Raw genomic sequence first — 16,698 nt, forward strand, 5'->3', positions numbered from 1 at the left:
ATGCTATACTGTGAAATTAAAAAGGTACTGTGTTGCGAGCTTCCCTGGTGGCGCAGTGGTTGAGAGTCCGCCTGCCAATGCAGGGGAAACGGGTTCGTGCCCCGGTCCAGGAAGATCCCACATGCCGCAGAGCGGCTGGGCCCGTGAGCCATGGCCACTGAGCCTGAGCATCCGGAGCCTGTGCTCTGCAACGGGAGAGGCCACAACAGTGAGAGGCTCGCGTACCGCAAAAAAAAAAAAAAGGTACTGTGTAACTCCATTCTTGTATTAAAATATGTCACATATAGCCCCAATATATATGCAGAGAAAAGACTGGAAAAATAAATATTAAATTGTCAACACTGATTATCTACAAGTGTTTTTTTTCTTCTTTTATGGTTCTTTAATTGTTTAATTGAACAAGTGAATGTGTAGTTGATGCATTTTACGATGCTGAATTTTTAAAAGATGAAGACATTAGTCACTTTGGATTAGTGAATAACACCAGTAAATAATTCAGAATGCTTTTTTTTTTACTTTAAATAATCATATTGCTAATTTTGTGATAGAGATAAATAACCAAATGGCTACTTCACTCAAGGCAGCATGTTATTTCCCTATTCCTAAAGTAAAATTATTCTTTACTGACAATTTTTAAAGGCTGTCTAAGATAATCATATAATGATCATCATAAAATATATTCTAAAAAATTAAGAATTAAATAAAACTAAAACATAAAATAATGAAAATGCTTATTCTTTAAAATTATTACCAATAATTACCAATAAGAATTTGGAATGGTACAACTCATAGTAATGAGTTCTTTGATAAAACCAAAACTTAACATACAGTAATTTACATGTCTTGGTTGACAGCCCACAATAATGTTCATATGGAGATGTAACTAGATTAAAAAATTCTTTATAACGGATATGTTTACAAGCCCATACCCCTTTTATGCATTCTTACCTACATACAGGTATACAGGTAACATACACAAGACGATTATGTGCCTGGCACTGTGCTAAGCCCTTTGTTTGTTTAATCTCATTTAATCCTCATAACACCATGAGACAGGTATACCATTATCCCTACTTCACAGATAAAGGCACAAAGATATAAACATTTCCCTATTGATTGAACTGTTGTCCTTTTTTTTTTTTTTTTTTTAGTGTTTATTTTTACTTGTTGACAGTTTGCTTTATTTATTTATTTATTTTTGCTGTGTTGGGTCTTCGTTTCTGTGCGAGGGCTTTCTCTAGTTGTGGAGAGCGGGGGCCACTCTTCATCGCGGTGTGCAGGCCTCTCACTATCGCGGCCTCTCTTGTTGCGGAGCACAGGCTCCAGACGCGCAGGCTCAGTAATTTTGGCTCACGGGCCCAGTCGCTCCGCGGCATGTGGGATCCTCCCAGACCAGGGCACGAACCCGTGTCCCCTGCATCGGCAGGCAGACTCCCAACCACTGCGCCACCAGGGAGGCCCCGAACTGTTGTCCTTTTGTTAATAATACTTAAACAACAAGGTTATGTTTTAATAATCTATTTTCAAAACATACTTAAAACTGTATAAATACTTAGGGCTTTACATTATTTTTTTTTCAGGAGAGTCCTTTCTTGATGGCTAGGAACTGCTGAAATTAACTGGTTTGAAGAGGAAAGGAGAAGTAAAATTGAAATATAAAGACTCCAACATAAATATACTATCAATCAAATAGCTGCTTTACTTCCATTTCTTTTTAAGACTAGCAACAATGAACCCTCAGAATATACTGCCAGAATTTTTGTTTTGTGTTTTCTTAGATACTTTTTTATATATTTGGCATTCATTCATCACAGAGACAATTAACTATACTCTTACTTTCTATATTCTTGATGCTGACATAGGAATGGTGGGGGGAGGGGCTTATAGACACCAGAAGAGTCGGAGCCTCCCAGGACTAGCTGATTCCTAAAGATAACAACTTGCCTACCAACAGCTGCCTTTCATATGCAAACTGACCAATCCAGAGTTTATTCCACCAACTATCTCACACACCAAACCCATATTTCCCTTACCTTAAATCATCCCAGGGCCAGGTACCAGGAAACAAGAAAACCCTATAGACCAAAGCCTGGAGGAATTAATCAAACTAGCCTATCCTAATCTGTTTATTCTGCCTAGTTTGCCTTTCCCAGGAAAACCTCAATAAGGCTACAACCCTAAAATCTCCCCTGAGCTCTAGTTTTCTGCCTCCTGACTACCCTGTTATCTTCCCCTGCAGCTCTGTGTGGCATGCAGTGACCTCCTCTCTCTGGAACCAGTGAGCATAACGAACTTCCAAGCCTCATTCTCTCTTCCCTTTATGGCCACAATGACTTTACCATAACATATCCAACATATCCAACATGTACATTCTTAGAACAGTTTACAAATTTAAAAATTTAAATTTAAAGGTCAGCTTATCACTTTGGGAGGGGCAGGTTTAAAAGTATGAATAAGCAGAATTTAAGTGTCTGTTCCTCAAAATATCAGTACACAAACTATACCTTCTGTTATAGACTGTATGTTTGTGTCACCCCCTCCCCCAAATTCATATGCTGAAATTCTAGCCCCCAGTGTTATGGTATTAGGAGGTAGGGCTTTGGGCGGTAATTAGGTCATAAGGGTGAAGCCCTCATGATTAGTGCCCTTTCTTAGACAGCTCCCTCACCCTTCTACCATATAAGGACACAATGAAAAGATGGCCATCTAAGAACCAAGAAGCAAGTCCTCACTAGGTAACAAATCTGCTAGCACCTTGATCTTGGATTCCCCAGCCTCAAAAACCGAGAGAAATACAGGTTTGTTGTTTAAACCACCCAGACTACAGTCATTTTGTTGTAGCAGCCTGAATGGACCAAGAAATGTTCTAATTAATTACTCTTCAGTAAATAAACTTTTGAAAACGATGAATCTAACTCCCATCATTTATGTGCTTCTCACAAGAACAAAAAAGGCATCTATGTTTCTTCTGTTATTACTATATCTTTAGAGTGTAACAGTAAAGGAATCGAATTTATTTTATATCTTGCTCCGATATAACATTACCTCTAAACAAAACAAACATACATTTTTGGGAAATTTTGGTATAATTTTTGAATATGAGCTCCAACAAGGTAACTGAAGACTAAACATAAAGAAGTACATTCATAGTTAGCACAATGTCTAGGACAAAGTAGACATCCTCTGTTGAATAAATGCCTGAATTTCAGTTGTAAATGAAAAGATACATATTGTCTATCTCAAGGAACATATAGAAACAGCATATAGCCACTTCAGTGTAAGGCTTACCTAAAATTACATTCTCACACTAACATTAATGGCTTTTTTCTTTTAAGAAAACATTTATTGAGCACTTAGCACATGCCAAGCATTGTTCTTTGCACTTCATGTGATATCTCACTTAATCCCTTACAACCACCCTTGGCATGATTATCCTAATTTTACAGAAGAGAATACTTAACACAGAGACTAAGCTATGTGCCCAAGATAACATAGCTAAGAAGTGAAAGAGCCAGGATTTGTATCCAAGCACTCTAATTCCAAAGCCTACCCTTTTATTTAAAAAAAATTAACAGATAATATGTCTACATTTTTTTAAATACATGTAGGGAAAAATCTGTGTCTATCATCCATGTCTTCTACCAGTCTAGTTCTCACCCCTTATCTTACCTCTGCACCAAGAATAAATATATCCATTATTAGTTGGATATATTCTTCCAGGGTTTCTCTTAATATATCTATAAGCGAATACAAATGTATATTTTTCTTTTTTTAATCCAAAATACAGCTTTATACACAATGTTCTACACCTTGCTCTTTTTACTTAATTTATCTTAGAGCTCTTTCTATATTAGTATGCAAAAACCTCCTTCATTCTCTTCATAACTACATAGCATTACACTGACTGAATTATTTGACCAGTTCCCAACAGACTGTCATAAGTTTGTTTCTAATATTTGCTATTATAAGCAATGTTGCAGTAACACTCATTTTGTATATGTACAAACGTAGCTATCAAATCAAGAGCTATACTCTTGGACTTCTTGGAGAAAGGGTTTGTGCATCTGTAATTCTGATATATGCTGGCAAAATAACCCTCATAAGGGTTTATCAATTTACACTAACAACCTATGGAACACTTATTTACTGACAGCCTCACTATACAGAGATGGTACCCCAGTCATACACATAGTCTTCTGTATTTCTCTTAGTATGAATGAGGCTGAAGAGTATTCACTGTTTAAAAGACATTTGTATTTCCTTTTCTGTGAAGTGCCTCTTCCTATCCTTTGCCCATTTTGCTACTGTCTTCTCCTTATCTCATCAATTTCTATGAGTGCTTTATATCTCGGAGACTTGCATTTTGATTTCAATATAAATATTAAAATTCATAAATATTTCCTATTTGTCTTTTAACTTTTACAGTGACTTCTACATAGCAAAATTATTTTTACTTCCATGGAGTTTACTTTATGTTTTCACAATTCAGAAAGGATTTCCTGACTCCAAAATAATTTTTAAAAAATTAGTCCATGTTTTCTTTGAGCACATTTATCATTGTAACCTTTACATTTAAATATGTGATTGATTTAGAATTTATCCAATACATACATGGCGTGAGGTATTAATCCAACTTTTTGATTCCCTAGATGATGCTCTTACTTATACCAAGATCATTTATTGACTATCCCTCACTTGAATTTTTTCTCTGTTGATTAGTTTATATCTGGGCTATCTATTCTATTTTATTTAATATGTCTATTTGTGGGGCAGTTTTAACTACCAAGGCTTTAAGATTAAAATATGTTACTATCTATTTATATATATATGTATTTCGCTCTCATTTTTCAGAGTTTTCCTGGCTACATTGGTTTATTTTTTCCCTACGAACTAGAGAATCCATTTGTCAAGTTCCTGGGGGGAAAAAAAAAAACACTTGCTATTTTTATTAGGATCATATTAAACTGATATTAATTTTAGAGAAACTGGCAGGTCTATGTAGGTTGGGTATTCCTATCCACAAATGTGGTTTCAATTTTTCAAGTTTTTTCTATCCCTCATACGTGCTTTCAAGTCTTCTTCATATTATGTCTCACACAATCTTAGGTTATGCCTAAGTCATTTTGTCTTTTTCTTGCTATTGTAAATGCTGCCTTTGCTTTGACTGTTGACATCTAATTGAATCTCGTTTCCACTAGGTTTTGTTTTTTAATTGAGGAATAGTTGATTTACAATATTATCTAAGTTTCAAGTGTACAACATAGTGATTCACAATTTTTAAAGATTATACTCCATTTATAGTTATAAAATATTGGCTATATTCCCTGTGCTGTGCAACATATCCTTGTAGCTTATTTATTTTATACATAGTAGTGCCTCTTAATTCTCTACCCCTATCTTGCCCCTCCTTCCTTCCTTCCCTCTCCTCACCTGTAACCACTAGTTTATGCTCTGTATCTCTGAGTCTGTTTCTGTTTTGTTATCTTCACTAGTTTGTTTTATTTTTTAGATTCTAGAACTTATAGGTAAAGCACCTAAACTTTCCTCCAATTGTCTTCAGAAACTCCTAAGGGTCCTCAGGGTCTCTTTTAGCCTTACCCTATTCCTTCCTCACTTTCATTTCTCTTTCAAAGAAGCAACATCATTCCCTCAGAGGGCACATTTCCCAGGGGCTCTTACCTACATGCCAGCACATATACAACTTATAGTTACAATTATTTCAGCTATTAGTGAAATCAAGAACTTCTATGTGAATGCATCTTGTGACTTCAAAACCTTTGTTTCCTTGGGGACTTCCCTGGTGGTGCAGTGGTTAAGAATCTGCCTGCCAATGCAGGGGACACAGGTTCGAGCCCTGGTCCAGGAAGATCTCACATGTCACAGAGCAACAAAGCCCATGTGCCACAACTACTGAGCCTGCACTCCAGAGCCCACACGCCACAACTACTGAAGCCCGCCCGCCTAGAGCCCGTGCTCTGCAACAAGAGAAGCCACCGCAATGAGAAGCCCGCGCACCGCAACGAAGAGTAGCCCCCGCTCGCTGCAACTAGAGAAAGCCCGGGCGCAGCAACGAAGACCCAACGCAGCACATATAAATAAAATGAATAAACTTAAAAAAAATGATGAAAGGTTAAATAATCATTAAAATATCCCTAAACAGTATTTTAAAACCATGGGGAAATATTTACTAAAGTGTTATTCAATTATTACTGAAAAAAAAAGTTGAAAAAGAAAAACATATTCCCAGTCCATAATCAGAAACATATATGAGAATAGAAAAACTGTCAAATGACGGCAGTATTTATCTGTGCATGATGGCATTATGGTTTTTATTTTCCCTATATTTCCTGATTACCCTCCCAAGAATATGTAATAAGGGACTTCCCTGGTGGCGCAGTGGTTAAGAATCCACCTGCCAATGCAGGGGACATGGGTTCAAGCTCTGGTCTGGGAAGATCTCACATGTCGTGGAGCAACTAAGCCCGTGTGCCACAAGTACTGAGCTTGCGCTCTAGAGCCCCCAAGCCACAACTACTGAAGCCCATGTGCCTAGAGCCCGTGCTCCACAGCAAGAGAAGCCACCACAATGAGAAGCCCGTGCACTGCAACGAAGAGTAGCCCCGACTCACCGCAGCTAGAGAAAGCCCGCATGCAGAAACGAAGACACAACGCAGCCAAAACTAAAAATAAATAATTAAGTTTTTAAAAAAGAATATGAAATAAAACTATGAAAAACTAAAAATGTGTTATTTCAGAATAGTATGACACCCAGCAAAGGAATAAAATGAAACTAAACTTAGACATTAATAAAGAAATAAGGTATTTTAAAATAATGTGAAAAACACATTACTAAAGAATTACAGAATGTTTTCCTTATGGCCAAGAAAAGCTAAAATAAAATTCTGCCATACTAGAACTGAAGAAAAAAGAGTAATTCCAGGTAAATAAAATATTATGGTTTAAAGAAAGCCACCAAAATTCAAGAAATTTCCCTTTTAACAAAATTAACTCCAGTAATACAACTGTACACAGCACAGATTTTTCTAGCATGTAAAGTAATCACAACAATTCATTAAGATATAAAAATAATTATTGCCTTTTAAGTTCCATCAGCATGGGGGGAAAAAAAAGCCATAGAAGCTGAGATAAGATAAACCATGAGCTTTTTAATATGGATTCTTTATTAATGTTTCCCACTTTTCTACTCATTTAACACAATCCTAGTCCAAAGAAACCCTGTAACAATGGCTGAATAGATTTTCTCTATTAGTTTTAATATGTATCCCAAGTACCTGATATGCCTTACAGCCTAGGAAAACTTAATATCTATGAAGTGAGACTTGATTTATTTCTTCAAAGCAATTTTAAAAATACATGGGAGGGGGCTTCCCTAGTGGCGCAGCGGTTGAGAGTCCGCCTGCCAATGCAGGGGACGCGGGGTCGTGCCCCAGTTTGGGAGGATCCCACATGTCGCGGAGCGGCTGGGCCCGTGAGCCGTGGTCGCTGAGCCTGCGCGTCCGGAGGCCACGACAGTGAGAGACCCGTGTACCGCCAATTTTTTGAAAAAAAGAATGAAAAAAAAAAAAAGAAAGAAAAAAATACATGGGGTTTGTGAGAAATGAGCTTTAACAACAGTGCTATACTCATATGACATATCGGGGACATGGAACCCAAAGAACACAGTCAGCCCTCCTTATCTGTGAGTTCCACATCTCAGCATTCAACCAACATGTGGATGGAAAGTACAGCTGACCCTTGAACAAGATGGGTTTGAACTGCAAGGATCCACTTATACATCGGTTTACTTCAATAAATATATAATGCCTGTATTTTCATTTTACAGATCTTTGTGTAAGGGAAAAGTTTATGCTCAGAGATCACAAAATGTGGAATCATAAAACTAGGGTTTGAGTTCTGATTCTATCCAAACTGTTTCAGTTTCTTGCCCTTGGGTGAGTCACTTTCAATCCCTTTGTTTTTAAGGCAAAGATAGCAGTATGGAGCCTTTCACTTGCATGGGGGATCAGCACCCCTAACACCCATGTTGTTCAAAGGTCAACTATATTTGGGGAAAAAAAAAATTCCAGAAATTTCCAAAAAGCAAAACTTGAATTTCCCAAATAGTCAGCAACTATTTACATATCATTTACATTGTATTTATAGCTATTTACATTGTATTAGGTATTATAAGTAACCTAGAAATGATTTTAAACATATGTGTAGGTTATATGCAAATACTATGCCATTTTATAACAGGGACTTGAGCATCCATGGATTTTGGTATCTTCGAGGGTCCTGGAACCAATCCTCCATGGATTCTGAGAGACGACTGTACTTATACTAAGGTGATAGAACCTAGACCATCTTGGCTATTATCTGTAACAAGAATCCTTAGTAACTGCTCAAACTGTGAAACTTTCCATACTCCTGTTCTTTCAAGGAACATATGTGGCTCACTTCCAATCAGATAAAAACACTAACATACCAAACACAAAGAGAAAATCATTGGTTCCAAATCATTTAAAGAAGGCTCTATTTGTTAGACTGTTCAGATTAGGCATCTACTACTATCATTGCTTCTCTGTGGGTTAATGGTTTTATAAAGCATTCACCAAACCAATGCATCCTACAGAGAGATACATGGCAGACTTGATACAACATAATTAACCCAAGTTCCAATGTTAGCCACCAAATCAGTTGTGCCTGGCAGTTACTATGGACTTTGGATAGTAGCACAGCACAGCATTAGACAACAAAGGGGTAGAGAATATGATATATAACACAGGAAAGAAGACTGTGTGTTACCACAGTAAGTTTTTGTTCCTTTGTTTAAATATTCTTCATACCACAAAAGGTTATAATGAAATACCAAAGTGGTATCACAATGCAAGCACCTTGGTAAAATAATGATTCATTTCAATAGGCCATCAATAGACTGGCAAAAAAACAATCTGTGCATTAGTATTTGATCTGCCTGAAATAGAAGATACTACTGTAAATAATTCTAAACATAAGCACAATTTAGTGAATAAGGTAGGAGACTGGTAGACTTAAATTTTCAGATTCAATTTATAGCTGTTCACCAGTCACCTGCTGTTTTGACAAGTTACTTACCAACTTGTGCTGCCATTTCTCCGTAAATTTATCCCCTAAGATGAGGATAATTCTTGCAAATTGTGTCACAAGCATTTTGAAAGGAACCATGAGTTATTGTGTAATGCTCTTGAAATTCCTCAGGTGTAGGGTCCTACACAAAGTAAAGTATTATTATACATCTCTCTAACAGTAGTCATCTGTTTGCATTATGATTTTTTTTCCCTACCCTCGACACTGTGATTCTTGGACACTAACCTTTCTCAAAGTAAAGCATCCAAAGCAAGCCTCCATTCCTGAACCAAGTAATTATTTTTTCAAGTCTTCATATCATCCACATCCTTCTCTTCCTTATAAGGTATTATGAAAATTAGTAGTTATAAAACATAATGAGCTTCTTTGGTTCATTAAGGAATATATGGGATTATCTGAATTTTTTAATCCACTCTTATATGAACAATTTTATTTCCCATATTTATACATTATTTTCCTATATTACTTTTTAAATTTCAACTATATTTTAAGGAGTTCATTTATAGATTTATGTTTTATGAACAGAGAGAGCAGGTCAGAAAATGAAGAAGCAAGAAAGGCAAGCAAATTACTGCTATATGACCAAAATGTTTTTATTGGAATGATCAACAGCAGAAATTACCATTTTGGGCCACAAAAAACAGAATCAATGCTCATAATATTTTTATCTTCAGTAGAAGAGTTGAGCACAAGCTACAAAAAGTTTTATCATACTATTCAAAACTTTATCTATTACTGGCTTTACAATGAAGTCAGTCTTCAGTTCAAGAATAAAACATATATATTTGAATTTTTAGTTTGTGTTGATACAATATTACATCTGAAACTAGAATTCTCCACCTTCTTACACGGTTCCTAAAATGGCTTCTTTTTGAATTTATGCACAGGGAAGGGACTGGGGAGGGATTAAAAAAACATGATGTCATCATTGTATACCTTTAGTCATAAAATAATAATTTTAAGAGTTTTTTAAACCCTCAGAATTACATTAAAATAATGATGTAAACTAGTTTCCTCCTTGAATAAATATTCCTCTACCTTCTAAATATGGCAGGGGCAAAACTTTGTGGGATAAAGATAAAACCACAGGGTTTAGAGTGTTCTCTTAATATCTGCTACTCTAGTGGTTAAGCTCTTTTAACTTCAGTTTCCTCATCTGAAAAAGGGGGACCATAACACATGCCCTAGCTAACAAGCAAGACTGTTGTGAGGATTAAATAAAATACATAATCTATTCAAAAGAACTCTGTACACCATAAAACGCTATTAAAACAGTCATTTTTAACAAACTGTATCACATTATTTGCAAATTATGGACATAAAATAGTTTAGCACTGTTTCTAACACAAAACAAATGGAAACAGGTGTGTAAAACATATATTTAGGTCCATGGACACCAAATTTTACCTATGGTGGATACACAGTGAGTAAATAATCTTATTAAGAAAAGTCCACTTTCTAAATGTTATCTTAAAATTTCCAGAAGCAAATTTGGAAGTACAAAAATAAAACTAACAGTTTATTTAGGTGGACTGACCTAGCACTTTGAAGATTAAATATACTATTTACCTCTTAGCTATGAATTAAGGAAAAAACTGAGAGCCTCTAGATTTTAAAAGGTTTAAAAAAATTCCTATGAAGGAAAAATACATACATAAAAGTGAAATAGATGTTCACTTCTCTGGAAATAGTTCAGAAAGAGCTAGTAGTGACAGCAAGGATTATACATTTACAAGAGAATGGAGATGAACATGGACATAATCTGCACTCTTGGTATAATAAAGGAAATGAGTGAAATCTTCCCATGTGGTTACTAAAATGTCCAGAATGGAAACTTCTCCCAACAGGCCATAGGTCAAATCTATTTACTACACTGTAAGGCTGAGTCCTCCAGGAGGTTACCATGACTCTCAAGAATAGCTTATCCTTAATGAAGGAGGCGACCTCTTTCTCTTTTACTTCTTAATATTCAGTATGCTTATAAAGCCAATCTCTATAAGAAAACAATTCTTAGCTTTCTGTTTGCTTTCTTCATGACACAAGTTTAAAGCTCTGATGAAGTGAACTATGTTTATTACATGGTCCTAAAATTCAACCAGACTCATTCTGTTACCCAAAGACTTCAAAAGCAATTAAATGGGAACTCTGTATCTTCTAATTCATTCCTCAAACTCATAAATTTTAGAAAAAGGCTAGAAAAGGAGTATATTTAAATCATTAAGGAATTATTCCAAAGGGAAATAATTTTGGTTAAAAACATTATTACATTTTCCACTCAATCCCCTTAAATCAAAACTGAGGTTAAAAGATTAAGTTCCTATCAGAGCAACTACCTCCCTTTGAACTTTAACTTTTTCCTACCTCTTTAACTAGGTACACTTCAATACATCATTGAATCTGGACTTCTAGCAATAAAAAGTTTTTCTCAGGATAAGGATTCTCTTCCATAAAGCTATTTCAGCTCTAGATTTATTTTCTGGCTATTTATGTGACCAATCATTGAATTAAACTTAAGGCTTCACTTTCTCCCAGGAATCTTCAATTCTATCCCACAATGACATTTCCCATCATTTAAACTTCCTAGTCTCAAAATACATACCACATCATGTCAAATTTCAATTCTCTCTAGTTATTTCATTTACATATGCCTTAATGCCCAACCCAGGTTCTAAATTTTTCAAAGACAAAGTTTATGCCTTTCGTTTTTCTATTCCATAGACTGTGATGTACTCTGGACAACAAGGCAATCCTAAAGAGGTATCAAAAATTAGGTAAACCCACCCTCCCAACTTTATATCGCCAAGTATTGCTTCCAGGATGAATCAACAGAGTGAATTAAATGTCACAACGTAATCATCACAGTGTCAGCATGACCACAAAGAAGCCCCTTCTGGCTAGTTAAGTTTCTCAGAACCTCACCTACAGGGTTAAAAGCTGTTCCAGGCACTATAATAATCATTATACTATTAGTGCACAGTGTCTACCACCCTTGTGTTGGACACAGAACAGATGTTTACTAACATTTAAAAAATGTAAATCTTAGTAAATTTCAGTAACTATATTGGCAATTTCTTTGTGCTAGCTTTGTACTTTCTACTTGCCCTGAAGCCTCTGAGAAATTACTAAAGCAATACAGAGATACGTTCAGTTATTTCTGTGGGGCATGTTAAGTATAAGAATAGTAACAGCCGCAATACCATGAAAATCTCAACCTGAGGCAGCATTCCAAGCTAAGCAAAAAAGGTAAAGGATCCATCTGCCTCTGAAGCAGTGATAACAAATACTTATCAATAAATTACCATTCATGTCTAACAACATGACAACCTCAATGCCTAAGATTATGAAAATCTGGTAAGATTCCATAAAATATTCTTCATGAGGTAGAGTACAAGAAAACTACCATTTATCTTGAGTTTTGCAATAATTAAACCTATTGTATTAAGCATCACTACTATTCATCCAAAAAAATTAAATTACAAATCAAGGCAGAAGAAAAGAGATTAAAACCCTATCAACGAAGGATGAAAACTACACCATAATTTACAAGTTAGAAAAGTGAGGTTGGGCACGGTGGTGAGATGGTATGAAAAAAGAGTAACATACCTTAATTTAATACCTTAATATATTATAGTTACATTAACCTCTCAAAAGTAGACTAACAATAGAAACCACTTACAAAATGACGTGGTAAAGAAAGATAACTGCCATAGAAAATACCGAGGTGCCATTATTGTTAAAGTTAAAAGAAACTGTAAATCAATACAGCTGTAATCTTATCTGAATTTACCATCTTAGGAATTAACTTTTAGTTAACACAACTGAAAGTGAAATTCACATAACAATTTTTCTAAATGTGGTAATATTTGACTTTAAAATATGTATATCCAGGAAAACAGAACATGAAATGTGACCAAATTCCTCAAAATTCTCATTACCCTACAAATTATTTTAAATTTGGTTCGTATGGCTACTACATAATCAGGACATCTCATAGACACAAAACTTTTAATAGCTAGTGTTATTACTTGAAAGTAAGATACTATGAAAATAAAAGATATTTCAAACTAAATGAAATCATGTATTTAAAATATAATAGGAAGAACAAGAGAATACTTAGGATTATATTTTTGGCAAGTAAGTGAAAGTAAAAAGCTTTCATCTTAATTTTCCCCCTTTCTGATACATGGAACACAACACAGTAAATTATGCAATTAAAATCTGCCCAGAAAAAAAAAACAAACAAGAAGATAAAAAATAAAATCTGCCCAGGGTGGCTGAACAGTACTGAAAAAAGAGGACCTACATACTGTATATTCTATACCAATATACTTAATACCAAAGAAGATCTATACACTGCAGGGTGGTTTTCGCTATTGTTTTACATCACCATAATTATGTTCTGAAGCCACAGCTTCATACAATAAAGGTTTATACGGCTTCCCTGGTGGCGCAGTGGTTGAGAGTCCGCCTGCCAATGCAGGGGACACGGGTTCATGCCCCAGTCCGGGAAGATCCCACATGCCGCGGAGCGGCTGGGCCCGAGAGCCATGGCCACTGAGCCTGCGCGTCCGGAGCCTGTGCTCCGCAACGGAAGAGGCCACAACAGTGAGAGGCCACAACAGTGAGAGGCCGGTGTACCGCAAAAAAAAAAAAAAAAAAGGGTTTATAATAGCAGTAGTTAAAAAAAGAAACCACAAAATAATTAAAGTACTTAGCAGCATGCAAACTGTAAAGGATCTATTTAATGCCTGGTTTGCTTTTAAAGCCTGATAAAAAGAAAACATGGGTTTAGGACTAGAGAAATTGTTTGACATTTCTAACTTAAATGATATAATTATTAGAAATAGCAAACAAAAAAATTTTCAACTTACCTGGTTTCTTTCTGGATTTTTCATGACCTAGCTGCCCTAGATCATTACATCCACATGTGTATACTGTTCCATCATCCAGAACAAATACAGTATGTCTGAGTCCACATCCTACATCTCGAACCTTTTTATTTATAAAAAAGTCACTTTTTCTGGGCTCTAGTACAATTTCTTCATCAATTCCACCCAAACCTAGCTGTCCAAAAGATGCATTTCCCCAGCACAACATGTTTGTAATTCTTTTGGTCTTCCAGTTTCAATAAAACACTCCCTTCTGAAACACTGGCAAGTTGGAGGTATCCCTATGTCTGAGAAGATAGAAAAAAAGTTAATATGACTTCAAAGGAAACATAATGTATAACTGCTCTTTCAAGTACTAGGCTACAATAATCACTATGTAGTAAACATGAAATTTACTTTATAATGTGTTACAGAAGTATCATTCAATTTCAAAAAACAATCAGATGTATATTTTTTAAATTATCATACAGAAATGTTTAGGAAAAATACATCATTCCCCATGATTCTTTGCAAAATCTAAATATTAACTAGTTTTGACTTTTTGTTGCCTTATAATAGACTAATCAAATTGAAATAGTAAGTATCCTGATGAAGTTAATCTTTTTTTTCCTTTTTGCTTTGAATAATTTCAGTGGGAGCAAGAAATATGACATCTATCCACTGCTCCCAAAATCAGATATATACTCAGTGAAAAATTTAGCCAACTACAGAAACATAAAACCTTGCAATCTCCCTCAAGTCAAAGAATAATTAGACTTCCTAACACCTACCTCCACATTAACAGAAAACTGAAGTTCTTATCTGTACTAGAAATAAAGCCAATAATGGAAACTTTGAGTTTCCCACAACTTAAAAGACTCTTCCAACTAACAGGCCCCAGATAAAATTACAGTTCTCTAGGTAAGCTTTGATCTTAAGAAAATCACCTCCAAAGATCATACTTTACAAATCAAAATATTAACACTCTGACCTCACTACTAATTTAAAAACTAAATCAGTGTACCTAATTATAATACAAAAGAATGCAGTTTAAAGATCAAGACTCTCCCCCAAAATTCAACATTTTCTATTTCTAGTGGGAACCATGACTGAAAAATATCTCCCCAATGCGATCTACATCTATCTATACCCCTGAGACAATTATTTGAAGATGGAAAAAAAACTGCAAATAACTCCGGCACTGCCGATTTTTCAAGAATAGAAATGCGGACTGGGACACTGAGAGTTTGGTGGCGAAATCTGTAGAACTTTCCAGTACGGTGACTGAATATTTCTTTGCTTATATAGACACGGATAACAAAGAGTCCACTTCATCTAAACCTACACAGATTTTTAGATACATCGCTTTACTAAATAACACAATTACAGGAAGTCAGCCTTATTCTCGTGTAGGTACCCACATTCCTTACACAGAACCTAAGAAGTTTCAAAACCCAACTTTCCTAAGTGCTGGCTAGCAAGTGCTGAAGCTGTCTCATTCCATCCATGACCCATCCATTAATAAAAGTTTGATTTTATTCTTTTGGGGCATCAGAACCCGATAGTTCCCGAGAGTTCTGCACTGTCTTCCCGGTTTTTGTTGTTTTTTTTAAGGAGAGGACAGGACAACACCCCAAATTCCAACGCACGAGGTTTAACAATCCTTTTCTTTAGAAAAGAGGGGTAATGGGAAAGGCGTCCTCTCGCCAGCAACAGGTAGGGGAAAGAGAAGCAGTTTATTCCCATCATTCCCTGAATATGCACTGAGATCAGCTTACGGGGACCGGGAGAGAGAAATCATCTGCACACACCCAACCTCACGGGCCGACCAGCCAACTACTGCAGCCGTCCGCTCGCAGCAGCCGCAGAGGCCGGCGGACGAGGCTCGGCACCTCGGCGGCCCTCGTCCCAGGGAGGCCCTTCCCCAGGGAGGTGCGACATTCCAGCCCCCGGGCCAGGGGGCCCGACACTGCCCTCGTGCCCCCGCCCAGCCCGAGGAAACGCTGAGAAAGCACCCAGCGCCAGGCCGGCCTGTATCCGCCCAGCCCCCTCCCTAACGCCGTCACACGCCCCCGAACCCACCGGGGCAATGACTCACCCGGCCCCTCAAGGCAGGGGAAGCCCAGGGCGGCTGGGGGCGGCGCCTCCCGCAAGACGGAGGCAGCGCAGCAGCTGAGACAGGTCTCCAGCTCCCGGACCCTCCTCCTTCAGCCAGTGGCTGCGAACACCAGAGCTCCTCGGGTGTCGGTGAAGCTGCTCCGCTGCTCACCTCCTCGGCTCCTGTGAAACTTTACCGGGTTCCTCAGAGAAAAGCAGCCGCCACTGCTCTCTAGCCCAGAGCCAGCCGTCAGCGACCCGGATGGAGCGGGAGGGGAAGGACTGGAAGCGAGCGAGGCGGAGAACGCTAGGGGTGGGGAAGAGTTGGGGCAGAGACTCGGGAGGAGAAGGGAGAGAGGGAGGGAGGAGGCAACGCGGGGGAGGGGGAGGGGTCGGCGTCGGCCGGAAGTGAACCGCGGAGCACGCGCGCGAGCCCTCCCACTTCGCGGCCCGCGCGCCTGCGCCGGAATCCTCCCAGGGCACACCGACACGGGCGCCTGCGCAGTGTGATGCTTTGCGTTGCCTTAAGAGAAAAATGCCAAGCACAGAAGTTGGAATTTGCAAGACAAATGGAGGTGTTTGGTGTGTCTTGTCACAGCGTTTCAGC

The 16,698-nt window shown here is 37.4% G+C and overlaps 1 protein-coding gene across 4 annotated transcripts in view; it reads right to left on the minus strand.

The window, feature by feature from the left end:
• Positions 1-16,463, minus strand: part of HERC4 (HECT and RLD domain containing E3 ubiquitin protein ligase 4) — a 135,699-nt gene extending 119,236 nt beyond the window's left edge. The window contains exons 1-2 of one of the 4 annotated variants that reach the window (XM_082608976.1): positions 16,093-16,463; positions 13,998-14,302 (exon numbers count right to left, since the gene is read on the minus strand). In XM_082608976.1, coding sequence (XP_082465102.1) covers positions 13,998-14,223 — 226 coding nt within the window. In that variant the 5' untranslated portion in view covers positions 14,224-14,302; positions 16,093-16,463. Of the gene's footprint in view, positions 1-9,114; positions 9,222-13,997; positions 14,303-16,076 lie in introns of those variants that run through there. The other 3 variants (XM_082608977.1, XM_082608978.1, XM_082608979.1) reach the window with 3 other exon arrangements.
• Between the last annotated feature and the right edge of the window lie 235 nt (positions 16,464-16,698).

This window comes from Mesoplodon mirus, assembly GCF_964341445.2.
Source record: "Mesoplodon mirus genome assembly, chromosome: 2".
NCBI classification, from domain to species: Eukaryota; Metazoa; Chordata; class Mammalia; order Artiodactyla; family Ziphiidae; genus Mesoplodon; species Mesoplodon mirus.